Below are 19243 nucleotides of genomic sequence, written 5' to 3'. Positions count from 1 at the left end.
TTATTTATTTTATTTTACCAGTTTTTGCATTTTCCTTGGATTCTCCTCCAAGAGTTCTCCCACTGACAGGCTTCACTTGAACTTTTTGGACCAGAGTGCGTTCCTGGCTCAGCATCTGAGTCAGCCAAAGCTTATATTATTGATAAGCTGGCAGAGATATTTAGGTCCCCAATCTGGTTCTTAACACAGTATTAGCCTCTAACAGAACAAAATAAAGACATCTCTTCTTTTGATTGATTCTTTTACTTTTCATAGAAGTGCTTTTCACTTTTTAATCTACCAAAAAAGAGGAAAACGGGACCATCTTAGTATTTCCTTGTTTATATTAAGTTCTTCTTTGACAGTATTCAGTGTTTTCATTTGAAGAAATATCTCCAAACGTATCACCACTGAAACAATGTCAAACATGCTTAACAGTGCGACACCTTAACCCTTTGATAAGTGACCATATTGCTGTAATAGTTAAGCAACATGGTCAATAATAAACTGGCAGCAACTCACATCCATAATGTATGAGAAAAAGACAAATTACCCCCATTCCGCCCACTCCCCTTGAGTATTTAAGCATTTGCAGACATCTTGTAGATGTATTTCCTACTAGTGCCTCCAGTGAATTCAGTTTCACTACTTCTCTAAGAGGATACCTCCATACGCCTTTGCTTTGTCTTTCTAATCATTGTCATGGTGACCCACCTGCAGCACAACAACCTCAGCACAGAGCACATCCCCGGTGCCCTGAGCCGAGCAGGTCACACCGTGGCGGCTGTCTTTCTTGGGTTCGTCCTGGTTCTGGGGTTCTTCGGCAACTTTCTGGTGCTCCTGGTGTTCTCACGCTTTTCTGGGCTGAGGACTCCGGCCAACCTGCTTCTCATCAACATCAGCATCAGCGACATGCTCGTTTGCATCTTTGGCACATCCCTCAGTTTTTCCGCCAGCGTACGTGGCAGGTGGCTGACAGGTTCCTACGGGTGCCAGTGGTATGGCTTCTCCAATGCTCTATTCGGTGAGTGAGCTTAATGAAGCCCAGTTTTACTCTGGGAAAGGAATGCGTAGCATAAAAGGCACTTTTTGAACTCTATTGTAGTTCATATTTTTTATTCTTCACTATTTCCATTAAAAAACTAACGAAGATCCAAATAAGGAAAAAAAAAACACAACAAGGCTTCTTTGTATCCTGTTGGGTATAGTTTGTAAAATGTTTTTATAAAATTATTTTATCTTGAAATGTTTCTGCTACTTTGATTATGAAAAGTAAGAATGCATCAGCATCCTGTTTGATCACTGCTGCTCTTTCACCTGACGTCTCTCTATGGCAGGGATCGTGTCTCTAGTGTCTCTGGCTCTCCTGTCCTTTGAACGCTACTCTGTGCTTCTCTGCAAGCAGCAGTCGGACTCCTGTCAGTACCGCAGGGCCTGGCTCGCCGTCGCAGCCTCCTGGCTCTACTCGCTGGTGTGGACTGTGCCGCCACTGCTGGGCTGGAGCAGGTCAGCCAACCTGAAATATTCGAGACCTCAGTGAAAAGTCTGTGATTTACAATATTATGAACCACTACAGCTGGCAGAAATAGAGGCAGGGTGATAATCAGAAGGTTGGTTTACCGTTTTACCAACGAGATCAAAGGCTGAGAAATGTTAGGTCATTAGAGAGCTCTGGCTCATTGTAGTTCACTGTTTAAATGCCAAAAGATGATTAAAGACACAAGATCTCTCATGACCTGAGCACACTTTTTTTTGCAGCTGTGTGTCTCTAATATATGTTTCTCTCTGGTTAAGCAAGTGACACGTATAACTAAGAATATTTGCATTGAATTGAACATTTGGGTAACAGGAAGCTCATTTTTCATCTTTCTTTTTTAATTTTTTAAAAATCTATTTTTAGTTTCTTTTATATTAAAGGTCAGCTGTGGTCTGGCATGGATATAAACTGCAACTTAAGTGCTCGGTGAAGGCAACTACCTCAGTAGCCTCTAATTCTGAGTTTTGCTTTCAATCCATATCTGTGTGATTTTATATCACACAAAAACAGCTCCATGTATTAATTCTTTGACTGAGTGGATTTATATATGTCATGCTGGACTTTGGTGCAGTGTCTTCGCTTCCCTTTAAACCAGTTTATTTCTGATTGACTGTCATTCATTAAAAACAGGTTTAAACACTGAGCTGGTGGGACTTCACGGTCAGGGCTGTGTGCCTGAGATGACAACATTAAGGATATCTGCTCGTTTTGGCTCACAGAGAGTATTTGCACATATGCTGACCTCATTATTTTTTAAACTTGGCCATGTTTTATATGCATCCAACACTCTAACAGTACAGATATGGCAGGAAAGCCAAAAAAGGACCTCTTCAAAAAAATGAAAACATTAAATCAACCTTATTAAAGCTGGCATTTCTCTTGTTTTTCACAACAGAAGTATTTAAAATGTGCACATATTTTAAAAAACAAGATATTTTTCCTGCTCTGTGCAACCCTTTTGTCTATTTGAGAGCTGCTTGTTTCTGCTTTGTTTGATGAATGAAGACAGTAACTTACTGTTCATCCTGTGTTGCGGTGCAGCTATGGGCTGGAGGGTCCTGGCACCACCTGCTCAGTCCAGTGGCACCAGCGCACAGCCACAGCTCGCTCTTATGTAAGCTGTCTGTTCGTCTTCTGCCTCCTCCTGCCGCTGGTGCTCATGTTCTTCTGCTACGGGAAGATCCTCCTGGCTGTACGAGCAGTGGCGAGGCAGGTAAGCTCGCAGCTTCACCTTTGACCCCTGCGTAATGTTTGAAATCTGGCTCTCAGCTCTGTGCATCTGCCGGTGTGTTTAAAAGAAGTGTGGGTGTCTGCAGGTCACAGGGATTAACTCAACCTACCCTGACTGGAGAGAAGGCCGTGTCCTCCTGATGGTGGTCACCATGGTGACGGGCTACCTATTGTGCTGGATGCCATACGGAGTTGTGGCGATGCTAGCTTCATTTGGAAGGCCGGGCTTAGTGTCGCCTGCCGCCAGTTTAATCCCTTCACTGTTGGCAAAAACCAGCACTGTGATCAACCCCTTCATTTACGTGGTGCTGAACAGCCAGGTAAGAAAACAGGAAAAACTCCTCCAGATTAAAATGACACCAACTGTCATCAGCAGCAACTTCGATACCTGATTATTTGAAATCATTTTCATTAAAAACAAAACAAAACAATAAAAGATTGAAAATATTCATTGGAAAACATTTTAAAATGCAAATACCTCCAATCATAAAGTGATGGACATATCCCCCACATCATTACACCAACAGGCCTGAAATGTTGATACAAGGCAGGGTGGATTCATGCTTTCATGTGGTTTACATCAAATTCCCTATTTGCAGTTTTCTGTTCTTCAATTTTAGTGAGTGCATGTGAACTGTCGCTTCAGTTTCCTGTTCTTAGATGACAGTAGTGACACTCAGTAGCTCATCTGCTTCAAGGTTTGACAAGATGCACTTCTGCATTTAATTGATGAAACGATTCAAGTTGCTGCACCTTTAGACTGCTTCCTAAAGCAATCCGACCTTTCTTCTCTGACCTCTGACATCAACAAGGCGTTTTCACCCAGAGGAGTGAAGCTCAGGGACCTCCTGTTTTTGGACCATTCACTGTAAACCGTACAGATGGTTGGGCAGGAAAATCCCAGCAGATCAGCAGTTTCTGAAATACTCAGACTAGCCAGATAGGCTAGTGCTGATCTTTTTTCTTCATTCTGATCCTCGGTTTGAACTTCACCAGGTTGTCTTGATCATGTCTACATGCCTAAATGCATTGTTCTGCCTTCAAGGTTAGTATACTTAAAAAAAACTAATCTAAAAGCGGGTGTGAAAACATTTACGTTAACTGAAATAAAAATGAAAACTAACTGAAACTTGCAACTAGAATAAAAACGTGGAACCCCTCCAGGTGTCCTCCAGGTGATAATAATTAGAAGTACTGAAACTAACAGTGAAACTAGTAAAAATTTATATAAAATTGAATGAAGCACAACAAATCCACAGTAGTTGAACTAAAATAAAACTCTCATACAATAAAGCCCCCATACAGGAAAAATAATTACTGTCCCATTTGGACTTATTGTCCAAATGTTTTCTGAAAGTCTAAAATCCCCCTCAATAACGTGTGATTTTAGATTATCATGTGGTTAATATCAGGCATGCATGGATTTTCCTTCTACCTCTGTTTCCCTCTCAGTTCTCCAGGTGTCTCCTGCACATGATCGGGTGCAGCTCACAAGCTCCGCCCACCCCAGAAAACCCCACGCAGCCCAGCAGCAGGGAGATGTGGCATCACGCTCCCAGCACGCCAACACGGGAACAAAATACAGTAACGCCCCAGTTCACGTCCAGAGGGCAGCAGGTCCAGCCTGGTGCTAGTGGCTCAGTGTGAAGCACAGAAGATAACGACTGTCCTGCTTTATGAACATGCTCTGTATTTATAATTAACGAGTCAGTTCTTTTTCAATTACAAGAAAAACGAAAAACAAGAAAACTTCACATTACTGCAAGTGTACTGACATATGCAGACTCTGTCGTTCCTTTAAATGATGCTATGTCAATTTGGCGCCACCGGGTGGCGCTATGGAGGGCATTAAACTAGTAAACAAATAGGTGGACCACAGCAAGAGGTGACATTTATTTTCTTTTTAATAATGCTCAACAATTTACCACAATTAGAAATTGTTCCAGTTCTGAAATTCCTGAATGGGCAACAGCAAAATAATTTATTAAGAAAATAAACATACGTCTTCAAAAAATATACAGTCATTATGCTTCACAAACACTGAGCTCCCAGCGAGTGAGGGATTGGTCTGAAGACAGATTCACATTGTGATGGTGAGGTCATAACAGCTGACATGATGGTCGAGCTGAAACACAGATTCGACCTGGAGGGGTGGAATGATGAGTGGCGAAGAAGCAGAACTTCCCTGAGCAGGTAGTCCACTCCAGACGTTAAAAGCCTGCATCTTAAACACTCCGCCAGTGTACAGACACGGACACCGCACACGAGTCTTACGAACGACTCAGAAACACACATGGAACACTTAAATCTTTCCCGCCAGGTGTAGCTCCTCCAGAACTTGAAGTCTGTCGTTGCGGCGCATCCATATCGCTGAACATCACAGCCATGCTTAGCTGGGGTGAGGAACATCTGCTGATTTCGCTTTCTATGGAAAGAAAAGACAGAGTCATTCACAGGTCACAGAATAACAGGAGGAACTATCGAGGCTGATTTATGGTTGCAAATTGATTCACGCTGGCAGCTACGTGAAGCTCTCTGCACCGCTGGATGTCACTTGGTGAAAGATAATATCTGATTAGAGTGGATTTCTTGCTGTATGTTAACATGCAGGTGCAGCAGTGGATGTGCACCAACATCTGGGCTGCAGCAGCTGTCGAGAAACAAGAACTGCAGCTGCTTCAGACTGTTTATCATGACACCGAAGATTAAGGTCAAAGACCTGTTAAGGAAGTAGAGGTCTGTTTGTTACACACTTCCTGCTCGCTGGCTCATCACTGTGCATAACAAGGAATGAATTATTGCCAGCTTTTGTAATGTAATTAGCTGCTATAGTCTCATATGGCTGCAATCCGACTCTGAACTGAGGAGGTTGAAGTGACATTTGTGTTCTTGCATTTTGCTACGCCAAGTACTGTTGACTGGCTTCACTTACCCTAATGTGGGCAATCAGGATAAGCGGTTATCAGAGACATGAACAAGTCTACTTGATTCTGATGGATTACAACTACAAGAGTGTTTTTACTCAGCTGTAGACTCAGTGGTGTTTAAAGCTGCGTACACACACAAACCACAAGCAGCTACGGGTGAAATAACCACAGGTGACAGGAAGTGAGCAGGAAAAGATAAACTTTTCTCAACTTCCACCTGAGCGACTGAAGCGACTACCAGTGAGAGTGTAGAATACAGCTGATTGACATTTGACCTGTCACTGATTTCACAGCCGTTGGTCTCTAATCTTGAGCCTAACCTGCTACGGAACAGATTTTTAGAATAAGTTAACATGTTGATGTAAGATGTGAACCTTCCTTGTAATACTGAAAACCCAAGGTTAAGTCTGAAGTTAGGTGGATAAGACCAAATCCTACTTTGCAGTACAGATCTCTGGGCTGTGGTGCATTTGTGAAACAGCCAAACAGAGCTCGCCTGTATGCAACACCACATGTAAAATTAGGCGAGCTACCACACAGCAAGCTGTAAAAAGACTATATAATGAAAAAGGATAAATCTCTCCTGATCATGGGAAATACAATCATTCACTTTAGTGAAAACAAGCAGGAAGAAGCTGATGTTTTCCTGCTAACAGAAACATACACAAGCCTACTGCAGGACTCCCCTGAATCCTTCTACTCAAGGGCAAATCTTTGTTTTTTTAAGGTTTCTCTTGAGAGGAAAAGCTGGCTCGTTAGTTTAGTTTCACCCATTCCTGAATTTAAAAAAGCAGAGCCAACTTTTCTAATTTAGGTAGTTATTGTTCATCTGCATGTCCTTTGGGTGGTACAATAAAATCTCCTTCCACTGTTTCATATGGTAAATTCATCATGTTAGGGTTTGGATGTCTAAGTGGCAAAAACACTTAACTTTTAACACTCTTAAACTCACATGTGAGTAGTTGAACTCAGGTGCCAGGGGCTCCGTTTTTGTGTAGTCGGGAGGGTTGGCATGGGGGTCGTAGCCCAGGCGAGCCAGCATGGGAGCTATTTCAGCCATGTCGTTGACCACGTCAGGGGGAATTTGCCCCACCCACTTGGACAGTGCCTCTGTGTTCACTGGCTTCATCACCTGGTCTGTCGAACGCTCCACCCTGCAGAGAGCCAAACGCCCACGTCATGCATGTGAGTGCGCCAGTTTTATACAAAGAGAAATTAATTCTGCTCATTCATTTGATCTCTTTACAAGCAAGATGTGCCCCTTCACTCAATGGGAAATAATAATTCATAAGTTACTGGCCACCAAAGAAAGATAAATAAAAGGGTTAAATACAAAAAAAAACCCATTAAAGAATAAAATAAATGTATTTTTCTGTGTGCCTTTGTGTCATAATCATGATTGGCAAGAATGAAACAGTTTAGTTTTTTGCTGTATTTTTAATTTTGTTATTAATTTGCTTTTATTTCGTGTATCGACAGAAAAAAATAAAGAATTGCAGATGAGAACAGAGAGTAAATCGGAGGAAACCAGTCATTTTAAATCTTGCATATAACTCCCTCTGATTTAATTAATGTGTGCACCCCGTTTCAGCCACATTTCCTACTTTAAGCATTTGGGTGACTAAGACTGCGCCGGCCGTTGCATAACTTCTCAAAGTGAGGGTGCTAATTCTCTCAGAATGTGGCCTAATTCCTTCAAATGCGCGCCAGGTTTGGGTTTAGCAGCCAGACTCCCACCAAATCCCCCGAGCTTCTGGCCTGCAGAGACATGCTCTACTTCAGGCACAACAAACAAGTGGAGCAACACAAATTAAAAAGTCTTTCTGTGGGAGTCCTGTAAGCTTTACTTGACCCTGAAAGGTTTGGCTGATTTAAAATGAAGATTTTCGGCATCCTGCACGACTCGCTGAATTTAAGGACGTGATCAGTATTTTTTTTTTTCTCATGGTGGGTTTGCAAGTCTTTACGTTGCCTGTTTTGAGCTGCATTTTTAGACTTGTGCCTACTTCTTACAGTCCTGTTTTACATGAGAACAAAACATGTGAGGTTAAACCCACAGGGTCAATCGCATTTGGTGAAATTCCCTTAAGACTAAACCTGAAACTTACAGGGGAAAAAAAATCTGCAGTAGTTTTTTATAATAATATAAATGTATTAATCAATAATGAAAATGAAAACACAAAAACATACACTTGAACTTACAGTGATTTTTTTTGTTAAATGTCACATTACATGAGAAAACAAATGAGTTTCAACTTTAGAAGACATGAAGGTCTCACAGTCATGTGACTTCCTGTGGTTTAAGACTTTTGTTTTGAGTGAACACCTCACACATATCATTCTTCACACATATTTTCACACCGTTGTGCACCCTGCTGTATCTGTCACTGTCATCTTAAGAAACAGGGAAAATCTGTTAGAATACAAAACATACTAAACCTGCAGGACTGAGGAGGATCCCAGTGAATTAGCTGAGATCACTCCGCACTTTAAACCCTCGGTGCAGACAGAATGAGTAAAAATCTAATTTTTTCCAGGTGCAACAGTTTCACTTTACCTCTTACTAATGGAGATGCAGTACTATCATATAGAAATGGATAAACATGAAGAAAAATGCAGCCATATAAAAGAACTTATTCATTACATTATAGAAGACTTTATTTTAATTGCACTGTTGTTAATGAGGACAGACATAAGCGTTGGCAGCACTGCAGAGTAAACAGTCCAACTGGTGCCTTTCTTAATCTTGGACCATCATTTAACCTTCAAGCTGTGCTGCTTATTTACCATAAGCACATCTGAGAAGGCTTTATCATTCAATGAAGCATGTTGCAGTGTAAGAACATTTACTTTTACTAATGGTTTGCTCTGTATTTTATTACAATGAAACCTTTATATGTTCATATACAGTTACTGAATAAATATCAAAGATGAGTAAGCAAAAATCTGGTCAGCACATGGAGTGTGTGAGCGAGATGTGTGAGAAGTGGGACTCACAGCTGCCTTTCAGAAGCCTGTAAAAAAACAACACTTTCTATTCTGAAATATAGCTGCCCCTCAAAGCCAGCAGGGCGTGAATTCACAGGATTAGTAAACCGTTTAAATTCAGCATCATGCATGTGCACAGCATATATGGCCTAACAATAATAACAGGAACACAGCCTATAAGCTGCAAGCTAACTGCATATTCAGCAAATCTGCTTCTTTCATGCAAACCAATTAAAAAACTTCCCTAGACCTCCTCTAGATTGGATATGGCCGGGTGTGTGTTGACCATTCACTTCATGCGCGTTGGAGCATTTTTACCATCCTCCAGCAGAAACTGCATGAAAATGTGTGGGGTTACTCCTGACTCAAATTTGACGACCTGATTTTCACTTTTGAAACAACTAAAACACTTTTGGTTTCTCAAGTTGTGAAACATCAAATTTTGCAAAACTAGTAAAATGGGGAAACCTCATTGTTGAGCTAGTTCAGTTTTGAATAAGTCGAGTGAATTAGGCACTTTTAAAAACAACAAAGGTTGAACAAAATGCTGTGAACCAAAGAGGTGTAAAATGCAGCAGGAAAATACAGAAAAACAGAAGACAAACAAGAAGCAAAACAAAAGAAAGGTGAAAACTCAGTCACATTTAAACGCAGCTGCAAATGGCTGAATAAACTAAGTGTTCAGCATTCTAAGGGGCAACGCCTCTCTTTGTCTGTCTGGGTGCTGCAGCTCTCTGTTCTGAACAGAGTAGAAGGGGCAAGACAATGCTCTGTCCAAAGGCACTAAATCCAGCAAAGAACGTTACAACTTCTCAACAACAGTATGAACTTACAGTGCGTCACATCACACACAGTTTCATCCATTTTCTTCGGCTTCAATTCAGGTTTTTATGTGTGGGGTAGGTTGCTGGTGTTTATCCCACCTACCATTGGGTGAGACTGGGCAAGCAGTCTGTCACAAAACTAACATATAGTGACAGACAACCATTCACACTCATGTTCACACCTATATGCAATTTTAGAATTACCAGCCAAGCTAACCCCACTGACTGCATATCCTTGGACTGCGAGGAAGCCGGAGTACTTGGAGAAAACCCTGCAGACTTCTTGCTGCGAGGCAAAAATGCTGACCACTGCACCACCGAGTTCTCAGTCTAAATTTTCATCTAAAACGCCTCCTACATCCCTTCTGGATTTCCAACTTGGAAAGCTGGAAGAAAGCTAAGAATTCATGATGCCAGCAGTAGACACAACCAGTAGTAAAACTTTAATCTGCACCGCCACTGTTGTGCGTTTTTGATCACTGATCAGGCTCTGTTCATGTACGTGTTTGCAGCAGTGCTTTTAAGTGTGAAAACAAGTATTGTGCTTTCTCGTAGTGATGCACGAATCGCTCAACCTCACTAAGAAGCAAAGCAAATTCTGTTTTCACTCACTGTCCTGCCTTTACTATTGGAATGCGCTCAAATGACATCTCGGTTCAGAGCTACCTGGAAGGCAGCATTAAGTGTGATGACCTCTGTTTTGTGAGAGATAGATGTCAGGAGATAAGCCTTCCAGCTAGGGTGTGCGTTTAACATTAGCATACACCACAACTCAACAGAAAATACCCTCTTACATGCTCCCTGATGCAACCAGACTGCAAGGCTGATCCAGCAGATCATTACATAATTTGCATTTAGCCCCGTCTCCCTGTGCTCTTATTTTTCCTCGTCTAAAAGTGTAAACAACAAACAGAAACTTCTGTTTAACTATTTTCTACACTTACCAAAAGTAAAATCATTTCTAAACAGAACTGCAGGTGAAAATGCAAAGTATGCATGTGCATTAAAACCATGTCATGGTTGAAATGTAGGCTAGCACAAACTTCTTCAGTGCATGCACACATTGCATGCAAATACATTAGGACTACTGCTACTTTTAAAGGTTAAAAATAAACCACTGCGGGTATTTTATCATGTGGAGAGTTTCAGTGTAGTGTGCTGTTTATTATGCTGAGGTTTTGAGATACCCGCTTCTAAAACTTTTGCCACAACAGAAGGTTTCATTTGAAACGACACTTGAATCAAACTCACTTGTATCAAAGGCAGATATATAAAGGACGGCCCATCAGGAAACTTTATAACATTAAACAAACTATCTAAACAGATAAGTATCACTAAAGCTAGCACATATTTCATATACTCACTTTGATAGAGAAACGCCACCAGCCTTTCCAATCAGCTCTTCGTGGTGCAGCACCGATGGGTCCCACTGCAAATCCAGAAAGTGCAGCAACTTTCTCATTTCCTCCTCTGGGTGAAGGACAAGCTGCTCATACCGGATGGGCTGACACCTAGCGTATCCGACTGCCTGGCACTGGCTGAACATGGTCTCCACCGCACTGCTCCACTTTGTTAGGCAGTCCCTGTAGCTGGTCAGGTCAAAACCGGAGATGGTCACCTATGAAATGAGGCAGAGTGTGAAGGTCACCACGGGAAAACCCAGTGAGATGGCATGGTTTTTTTGCATCTCTTGTGGCTGCTTGAACAGCCAGCCTGAGAGGACGCTGTAGCATGAAGGAGAAAACAGACAAACGCACCTTGCGTGATATCATTGAGTGCACAGTGGCCCGTCCATCTCGTAGCATGAGCACAAACTTTCCTTTCGGGAAGATGTGAGCCAAATAAGACAGAGACTTCAGTGCAAACGGGTCCTTGTTGCAAAGACGAGGCGCAGGCTCCCCGTGACCAACTATCACCTGGAACATACACACACCCCGAATGAAGTCAATTGTCATCATCTCAATATAAAGAAATAATAATTGCATCAATATAAAGGCTCACAAATGTCAGCAAACCCCCGGAGGCAGATAGCTGAAACTATTGGAGTGAATGTCATCAATCAAAAAACTTGAAGTTGGAAAAATTTGAAGAACAAACATGTTTGAAATTGACCACAACAAAGAGTGCGGACCCAGGACATTTTATTTGTTTCTATCACCTGGCACCACATATGAACTCAGCCATGAGGTAATTAATACGTAATGCACTAGCTCTAACATAAATGCTGGCAACAACGTCAGCCACTTCTTTAGATTGCGTCGCAGCTCTACAAAGATTCCCAGCAGAAGTGTAAATCGTGCTTAATGGCGACTCGCCGCTGTATTATTGTACTAAACAATAAGGTGCTGCCACTTAGACAAAATTTCCACATCAGCACTTTTATAGGGGGAGAAGTCAAAACTGTAAACATTTATTCCAGAAAGTTTCATCTTATTAAACTGCTGCAACAAAGCTCTGAGCTTTTTTACTGGTTTTACTCGTTACTCGTTAAAATGAAGGTAAAAACCAACACAACTGAAATAACTTCCCACTTTTTACTGTTTATATACCATTTCTGCTCATTGGGAACTTCTTCCTGTCTCTTTCCTGGAGTTTGTATTGTTTATTGTTCATGGGGTCTCTATGCTTCTCTTTTCTATTTCATCTCACCCTATACCAGCTGTGACAGATGTCTGCTCCTCCCTGAGCCTGGTTCTGCTCAGAACTCATATCTGACTGTTAGAGAGAGAAAGAGAGAGAAAACCTAACTCACAACATAAAGCAGGTTGAGACTGCTGTTGCTGTAAAGTGGTCCAATACAGCTAAGACCGAGCTGAATTAAAGAAAAAAAAGGAACTTTTTATAATATCCTGCAGGTTAATCTGGGCAAGCTAAAGATTTTCGGTGCTGAAGAACTAAACGATGAACTACAGCTTCAAAAATATGGAAATTTGTCCTTCAATATTGGCATTTCTCTGGGGATTTATTGGGCTATACATGTGAATACAAACATGTGACCCTGTCTCTCTCACACACTCTTCACCATTAAAAAACATGAAGATGTGTTTCAGTATTGCAAAAGCACCCTGAGAAACCCACCTCCAACAGGAACGCTCGCACAGCTGAGTCCAACACGTGGTCAGTGACGCCGGCCTCATCCAGTCGTATTCTCTCCTTTACTGAGCGGCTCCAAGTGGCCCTCATGGTCAAGAGGCGGGGAATCACTCGGGTCTCTTCTCCACACCGCACGGCATTGTGGGCGTCCAGCATGACGCGCATCAGCGTCGTGCCGCTCCTGGGGAAGCCCCCAATGAAGATAATGGGTGTGTCTTCTGGGAAGTGATCAGCCAGGGATAAGCTCTGATTGCCTGAGCCCAGAGTGAGCTCCATCCATCGGCGCCGATGGCTTTTCGGAGGGCAGTCTACCCCGCTCATCCCCAGGTAGAGAAGGGAGATGGAGCAGAGGAGCACGCAGCCCAGCAGCAGGTTCGATCTGGTGCTCCTCATTGTTGGGGAGGTGTGTGCTTGGGAGTTAGGAGGACATAAAATTAATTCAGGTGCAGCTGAGGAGACTAGTGGTGGGACTCACGTTAATACAGCCAGGTCAGTTTGACTTAGCCAGTTTGACAGTCAGCTTTTAGGATGAGCGCTGGAAGTGATCCTGAAGAAATCCTGGAGGGTGGTGTCTGGGAAGGCTCCTCACTCTTTTGCTGCTCTTTGGCCCCGTTATCGGTGAGCAGGATCCAGGTGTGTCCCACTCCACAACCAGCTATCCATGTTTCCCACCTAAGACAAAAGAGGAACATGTCATAAAACTCAGAAAAAGCTGCACAAGAATCAGCTCATAACCAAAGACACAATGTCTCAATGTCGGTAAAGCACTTCACTATTAGAGTACTTTCCCAGCCTCATTTTCCAGCTTCTGAGTATTAAAAAGCATGATTATCATGTTACAAATTTCCAATAAATAACTCTCAACATTAGCCCAGAGTGAGTTATCATCTGCTAGCAGTGTGCGAATGGTGGCCGTCGTTTTTGCCAAGAACACTTGCGCACACACACACACACACACGGGGGCTTTCAGAGGAGCTGAAATGCATCCAGTTTTTCTCCTCAAAGCATCTATTTTGCATCACTCCTCCGGGGAGCCGCCGACTGCTAAAGCCATATCAAAGTTCACTGCGGCACGCAACGCAGACACACTCTCAGGCAATGTTTCTGAAGCCACTAATTACAGCTCCCTCATGCTTTTATTCCCACTGACAGTTTCTGCCACGCTGAAACGCAAACCAATTTGTTAAAGCTCACATTACTATTGACCAATTCAGACATCCTGCAACTTCCCCATTTATCTTCTGCAATGTGCATACGAGGAGTTTCACAAGTCGGTGTTTAATTCCTCCTACTGGCACTCTATACACAGCAAAGCGTGTATAAAGCACTGAGCCACTACTGACTTAAGTAAATGCTTGAATTAATGCAACTGAAACTGCAGCATCTTGCTAAAGTGTATCTGAAATATTCCTCCATTTCTCAGGGGCATTTTGGCATCTTGCCTGTTCCGTCTGGGTGTGGAGGGATCCTGAACATCTGGATGGCATGTGGGGGAGCAGTACCCTCTGTGGGTTGGATGAAACTGCCTGAAAAAATGTTCTCTCTGGCAAAACTCAAAGTAAAAACAGCTGTAAATGAGGACATCGGGGTTGGGCTATGATGGTTTGGTGCTGTCTTAAACTATCCTAAGTCTAGTAGCACCCGGACGATTTTTACATGTAATTCTAATTTAATTTGATGCAGAGATTAAGCCACTTGGAGCCTGCAGAGAATTAGGGCAAAGTACTGAGCCTTGATGCTTTTTTTGCCCCTTTTTCCTCAACAGATTTAAAAGCCTGGATCAGACATGTTACAGAAAAAGAAGCATTTTTTCCAATTTAAACACTCCAGTGATTTAGTACTCCCATCGCCAGTTAAACAGACATGTATGGATAGTTTTTGTCTTACATACAGATTCAGTTGAAACAATGAAGGGAAGGAAATCCTCTTGAATGAGAAACATTTGTTTCTGATTATTTGATGGCACCCAAAGTGCTGAAAATCTACTGGATATTTTATTTTTAGAGGGAGCAAAACACTAGGAACATTTAATTTATATATTTTTTAATGCTTAGTAAACCACAAACAAAGGTCAGTTCTCCTTTACTGCACTTCAGTGGAAGCAATAACAAATATCTGAAAAGTCAGGCAAACCTTTCTGCATGAGTAAGCATGGGTTTAGAAAGAATGGTTAAATTGGTTTCTGCAAAGACAACATATCTGAAAACTGTCCTTTGACAAACAAACCTAAAATAATAAGAGGAATGAACCGTGATCACAGTCCATCTGCAGACTCTGCAGTTCAGGTGGGTTGCAAGAAAGCAACACCTTTGACACCTTTGAGCAGCAGACTGTCACGAAACCTCCAAACAAATATATAAACTGACTTCCTGCCAAAGATAAAAATCTCGACAGTTATGTTTTAAAGTTTCAGTGAAGAGACTCTCAGTTTGCAGTTCTCACCACTGAATGCCCATGTTCATTCGTTTTTATGTTTACTTTATTTATACTCTACATTGTAATGATAGGCTTTCCTCAGTGAAGTGAGTGCTCACCTCAGGTCTCTATATTTGTTTTATTCCTCATTTATTAACGGTGTTTGAATTTTTAGCCCTGCTCACCTGTTCTTACACACTGACTGCTTCCGGTTTACAACAGTGAACACACTCTCACCACACACTTTGTTAGGCACACCTGCTCAACTGCTTGTTAACACAAATATCGAATCATCCAAACACATGGCAGTGACTCAGTTGTTACCAGACAGGTTGATCTGAGTATTTCAGAAACTGCTGATCTACTGGGCTGTTTTTGCACACAATCATCTCTAGTTTTTACAGTGAAGGGTCGAAAAATAAAAAATAAAAGAGCAAATACCCAGTGAGGGGCAGTTCTCTGTGAGAAAACGCCTTGTGGATGCCAGAGGTCAGATGAGAGAGAATAACCAGTATGCAATAGAGCATCTCTGAAAGCAAAACATGTAAACTGGGAAGCAGATGGGTTACAGCAGCAGAAGACCATACTGGGTGCCACTCCTGTAGACTAAGAACAGGAAACTGAGGCTAAAGTGCACACAGGCTCACCAAAACTGGACAACAGAACACTAGAAAATGTTGCTTGCTGTGATGGTAGGGTCAGAATCTGTTGTAAACAATATAAAAGCATGTTCATGAAAGCATCCATCGTGCCTTGTATTGACAGTTCAGGCTGGTGCTGGTGTAATAATGTCGGGGATATTTTGTTACCAACTGAGCATCATTTAAACACCACAGCCTACCTGAGTATTACTGCTGACCATGCCTATCTCTTTATGACTGCACTGCGCTCTTTGCTTTTGATGGCTATTTGCATAAAACAGAAAACAACACTTTCTGGTTTCCTGACATGACAATAATTTCACTGTACTCGAATGTCCTCCACAGTCACCAGATCTCAATGCAGTAGAGCACCTTTGTAAGGGAACAGGAGATTTGCATCATGGATGTGCAGCCAAAAATCATGTCAATAATGACCAAAATCTGTGAGAAATGTTTCATTGAATCTGTGCTATGAAAAATCAAGACAGTTTAAAACCAAACAGGGATCCAACCCAATACTAGAAAGATGTACCCAATAAAGTGTCCAATGAGTGTCTCTCACAGGAAACATGGCTCTAAAAGTAATGAGCGGATCTACGGGTACATCCCTTCTGAATCCCAAAATGATTAGCTGACAGAAAAGCAGCTGAAACAACAGTTTTACTGTCATTAAACAAGGAAGAAGTGTACAAAGTCTAGTAAATCACTGCATATCCATCCTATATCTGGAAGACATTTATCCTGCCATATAAAATGCCACGTTAACTCTAGCTTTAGTAAGGAAATAGTCCTTACTGTCACACAAAAACATACCCTTTGCTCCACATTTAGTTTGTAAGGATGTGCCCTCCTACTCTGTGCTGCATTGTTTCCTCTCGGTGTCAACAAATGTGAAATGACGGTCTCAGAGGCTTATGCTGAGTTGCAGCTGCTTCATCCTGAATTGAGGCTCTCTCTCGTTATTTATTTATTTATTTTTGCCGAGTTGCACAAAAATATGTTGATCCAGCTGGCTGCTGGTGGGTGTATTTTAAACAGGTCACCGCTGTCACTGCAGTGCGCGTGCTTGTATAAATAGGATTACTGCACGCAGCAGAGCGCAGGCCCAGCAGCCACAAACATCTGGTCTCCCCGCACCCCGAAGCAGGAAGGCAAAAAAGCCGCCAGGTGAGTGAGTCAGTGCCCCGCTGGCGTTCACACACACACATACACATACACATACACACACTCACACACCGGGGACACCTACGGCTCTCCATAAACGACAGCCAGCCTGTCACGGCGCGTTTTCACCGCCTGCACCTGGTATGGATGGGCTAATTCGGTTCCATTTAGATAGCTATCCTAGCTGGAAATGTCTTAACCGTGAAAAAGAAAAAAAAATGGTGTTCACTCACCAGCCGAAATACGAAGAAGAAACACACACATGGACCTTAAGCCAGAGGCAGACAGCTGCTCTGTCTCCCCCCACCTTCTCAACAGACACACATCGGTGTTTACTCTCATCTATGGTCGAAGGTCACCGCCGTGGTGTCTACACCATTTCCTAACTTCGTGAGAAGTCGAGCTGTATCTAACATTCACACAGACAGCGAGAGAGAGAGAGGGGGGAACAGACGATACAAGCGCAGGCTGGCAGAGAAAGCTGGGCGCTGATTGGACGAGCACAGCTCTCAATTCTAAAACGCATCTGCTTGGACGATTCTGATTGGTGGACGCGTTAAAGGGCAATTTCGTCGACATAAGCGAAGCCGAGCGAAGCAAAGCAGTTGCACAGGAGGCAAGAATTACTTTACCTTATCGATTTGTATACTCTCAGTAAAAGCCCACCGGGGAAATTTAATCACAGTGTGCGATTTAGAGGAGGTTAAAGCCGCCTCATTTAATTTACCCATCGTTTCATTAGGAGCAGGTTTTTGGCTACCCTTACAGTCGCCTTTATGATAGATTGAGGCCTCTGTGGACGACCATGTGTGAAATTACAAGTAAAGCTGCCAACATGCAATAAATAAAATATTCAATATCGACTCCAGTCCATGGATAAGTCATGAGAGACATGAATAATAAATGAAATAACTAGTGAGGTGATAAAAAAAAAAAATAAAGGAAAAGAATTATGGGCTTTTGCTTTATACCCTGACACTCTCTGGCCACTTCATTAGAAAGCCAGTAAGTGGGCATCAAGTCAAACAATTTAGGCATGTAGATATAGTCAAGATAACCTGCTAGAGTTCAAAGGGAGCCTCAAAAGGAAAGAACCGTTTGATTACAGCAATTATGGTGATTATTGTTGGTGCTGGTCTAATGACCTGCTAGGATTTTCCCCACACAAGCATCTTTAGGGTTTACAGAAAATGGTCCGAAAAAAGAGGAAATATCCAGCGAGCAGCAGTTCTCTGTGCAAAAATGCCCTGTTAATGTCTGAGGAAAATGGCCTGACTGCTTTGAGGACACATAAGAACAAAGCTATGCAGAAGAGCATCTCTGAAAGCGCAACCAAATCTTGAAGCAGAAGGCCTACAGTAGCAGAAGACCACACTGGGTGCCATTCACTGTCATCTTAGAACAGGAAACTGAGGCTCACCAAAACTGAGCAACAGAAAATTGGAACTACACTTGATCAGTTTCATGAACACAACACTGAGATCACTGCACTCAAATGGCCTCCAGACTCACCAGATCTCAATCCAGTAGAGCACCTTTGGGGTCTGGTGGAGCAGGAGATTCTCATCATGGATGTGCATCTATGTGCAATCTGCAGCAACTGTGTGATGCTGTCATGTCAATGTGGACATGGCATCTCCGAGGGATGCCGTGAAGAATTAAAATCACATTGCCAAGTAAATACTGAGTCTAAAGCACATGCCTGTTTTTGTAAATGCACTGTGACTCATTTTAACACCACATCCTATTTCATATGTAGACTTTTTCCCCTTTTTACTTCTCCCCTATCTAAATCTGAAAAAAAAAAAAATCCCCTCACACAAGCGTAGTCCACTCATGGAACACTTTGATTACAATAATATGTCAATCTTTTCCCCCAATGATGCCAAAGATATGTTGCCTACTTCCACTTTTACTGTGTTCTTACCAGTCTTGACTGCAGAACAAAATTAATAGTACAGTAAAACTGTCAGATTTGGTAGTTCATTGTCGTAAGAATGAAAGTAACAGCAATAACTGTCATTGTTATATAGAAATTAATAAAGTGTTCCTCCTGTTTACATTTACAAGCATGACCAATTTGGCTGGGATGGGGGGCTTGGTGCGCTCAGATGTGCTGTCCAAAAAATCAGTGTTCACTTCACTTAGGTCTCCCGCCTCAGCGAGGTACTTGGCAAGCACAGGAAACTGATGTGATATGTCAACAGGAAGCCCAAAAGCAGAAATTTACATGAGTCTAACCAGCACATCCTTCCTCTACTACAACACGAAAGTAAAAAAAAACTGGAGTTGATCCAGGGCCTGTGGTTAAAGAGTTTGTGCTGCAAACCTGTAGTTTATATCCCGTGTAACCTCTGCACGGTTACAGAAACACATCTCTGTGAAACATGTCCCGCAGTACTGACAACTACACTCAGGGTAAGCCCTGCAGCCATACCTGAAAGC

At 42.3% G+C, this 19243-nt stretch overlaps 2 protein-coding genes across 2 annotated transcripts; one reads left to right on the top strand and one right to left on the bottom strand.

Annotated features, from left to right (window-relative positions):
• Positions 1 to 681: 681 nt before the first annotated feature.
• On the top strand, positions 682 to 4393 carry LOC116319709 (pinopsin-like). Its single transcript, XM_031739123.2, has 5 exons — positions 682 to 1003; positions 1317 to 1485; positions 2558 to 2729; positions 2833 to 3066; positions 4199 to 4393. Exons 1-5 carry the CDS (start codon positions 682 to 684, stop codon positions 4391 to 4393), a joined length of 1092 nt encoding a protein of 363 aa, XP_031594983.2.
• A 239-nt stretch (positions 4394 to 4632) lies between these two features.
• LOC116319680 (protein-tyrosine sulfotransferase 1-like) lies at positions 4633 to 17498 on the bottom strand. The gene is made up of 6 exons (XM_031739086.2): positions 17032 to 17498; positions 12564 to 13250; positions 11243 to 11401; positions 10850 to 11103; positions 6626 to 6827; positions 4633 to 5171 (listed from the first exon to the last, which is right to left on the bottom strand). The coding sequence occupies exons 2-6, from the start codon at positions 12969 to 12971 to the stop codon at positions 5136 to 5138; spliced, it is 1059 nt and encodes a 352-aa protein (XP_031594946.1). The 5' UTR covers positions 12972 to 13250; positions 17032 to 17498; the 3' UTR covers positions 4633 to 5135.
• Between the last annotated feature and the right edge of the window lie 1745 nt (positions 17499 to 19243).

The sequence above is a fragment of the Oreochromis aureus genome, linkage group 10 (genome assembly GCF_013358895.1).
Source record: "Oreochromis aureus strain Israel breed Guangdong linkage group 10, ZZ_aureus, whole genome shotgun sequence".
NCBI classification, from domain to species: domain Eukaryota; kingdom Metazoa; phylum Chordata; class Actinopteri; order Cichliformes; family Cichlidae; genus Oreochromis; species Oreochromis aureus.
This window is presented reverse-complemented; position numbering and strand designations above follow the sequence as displayed.

What these genes read in the sequence shown, in the direction of transcription:
- LOC116319709 (XM_031739123.2), top strand. Translation starts at nt 682, where the DNA reads ATGGTGACCCACCTGCAGCACAACAACCTCAGCACAGAGCACATCCCC. An exon ending in CTTCTCCAATGCTCTATTCG is followed by an intron (nt 1,004 to 1,316) that starts GTGAGTGAGCTT and finishes TCTCTATGGCAG; the next exon opens with GGATCGTGTCTCTAGTGTCT. An exon ending in CCACTGCTGGGCTGGAGCAG is followed by an intron (nt 1,486 to 2,557) that starts GTCAGCCAACCT and finishes GTTGCGGTGCAG; the next exon opens with CTATGGGCTGGAGGGTCCTG.
- LOC116319680 (XM_031739086.2), bottom strand. Translation starts at nt 12,971, where the DNA reads ATGAGGAGCACCAGATCGAACCTGCTGCTGGGCTGCGTGCTCCTCTGC. An exon ending in TGCGAGCGTTCCTGTTGGAG is followed by an intron (nt 11,402 to 12,563) that starts GTGGGTTTCTCA and finishes TGTATGTTCCAG; the next exon opens with GTGATAGTTGGTCACGGGGA. An exon ending in ACTCAATGATATCACGCAAG is followed by an intron (nt 11,104 to 11,242) that starts GTGCGTTTGTCT and finishes CTCATTTCATAG; the next exon opens with GTGACCATCTCCGGTTTTGA.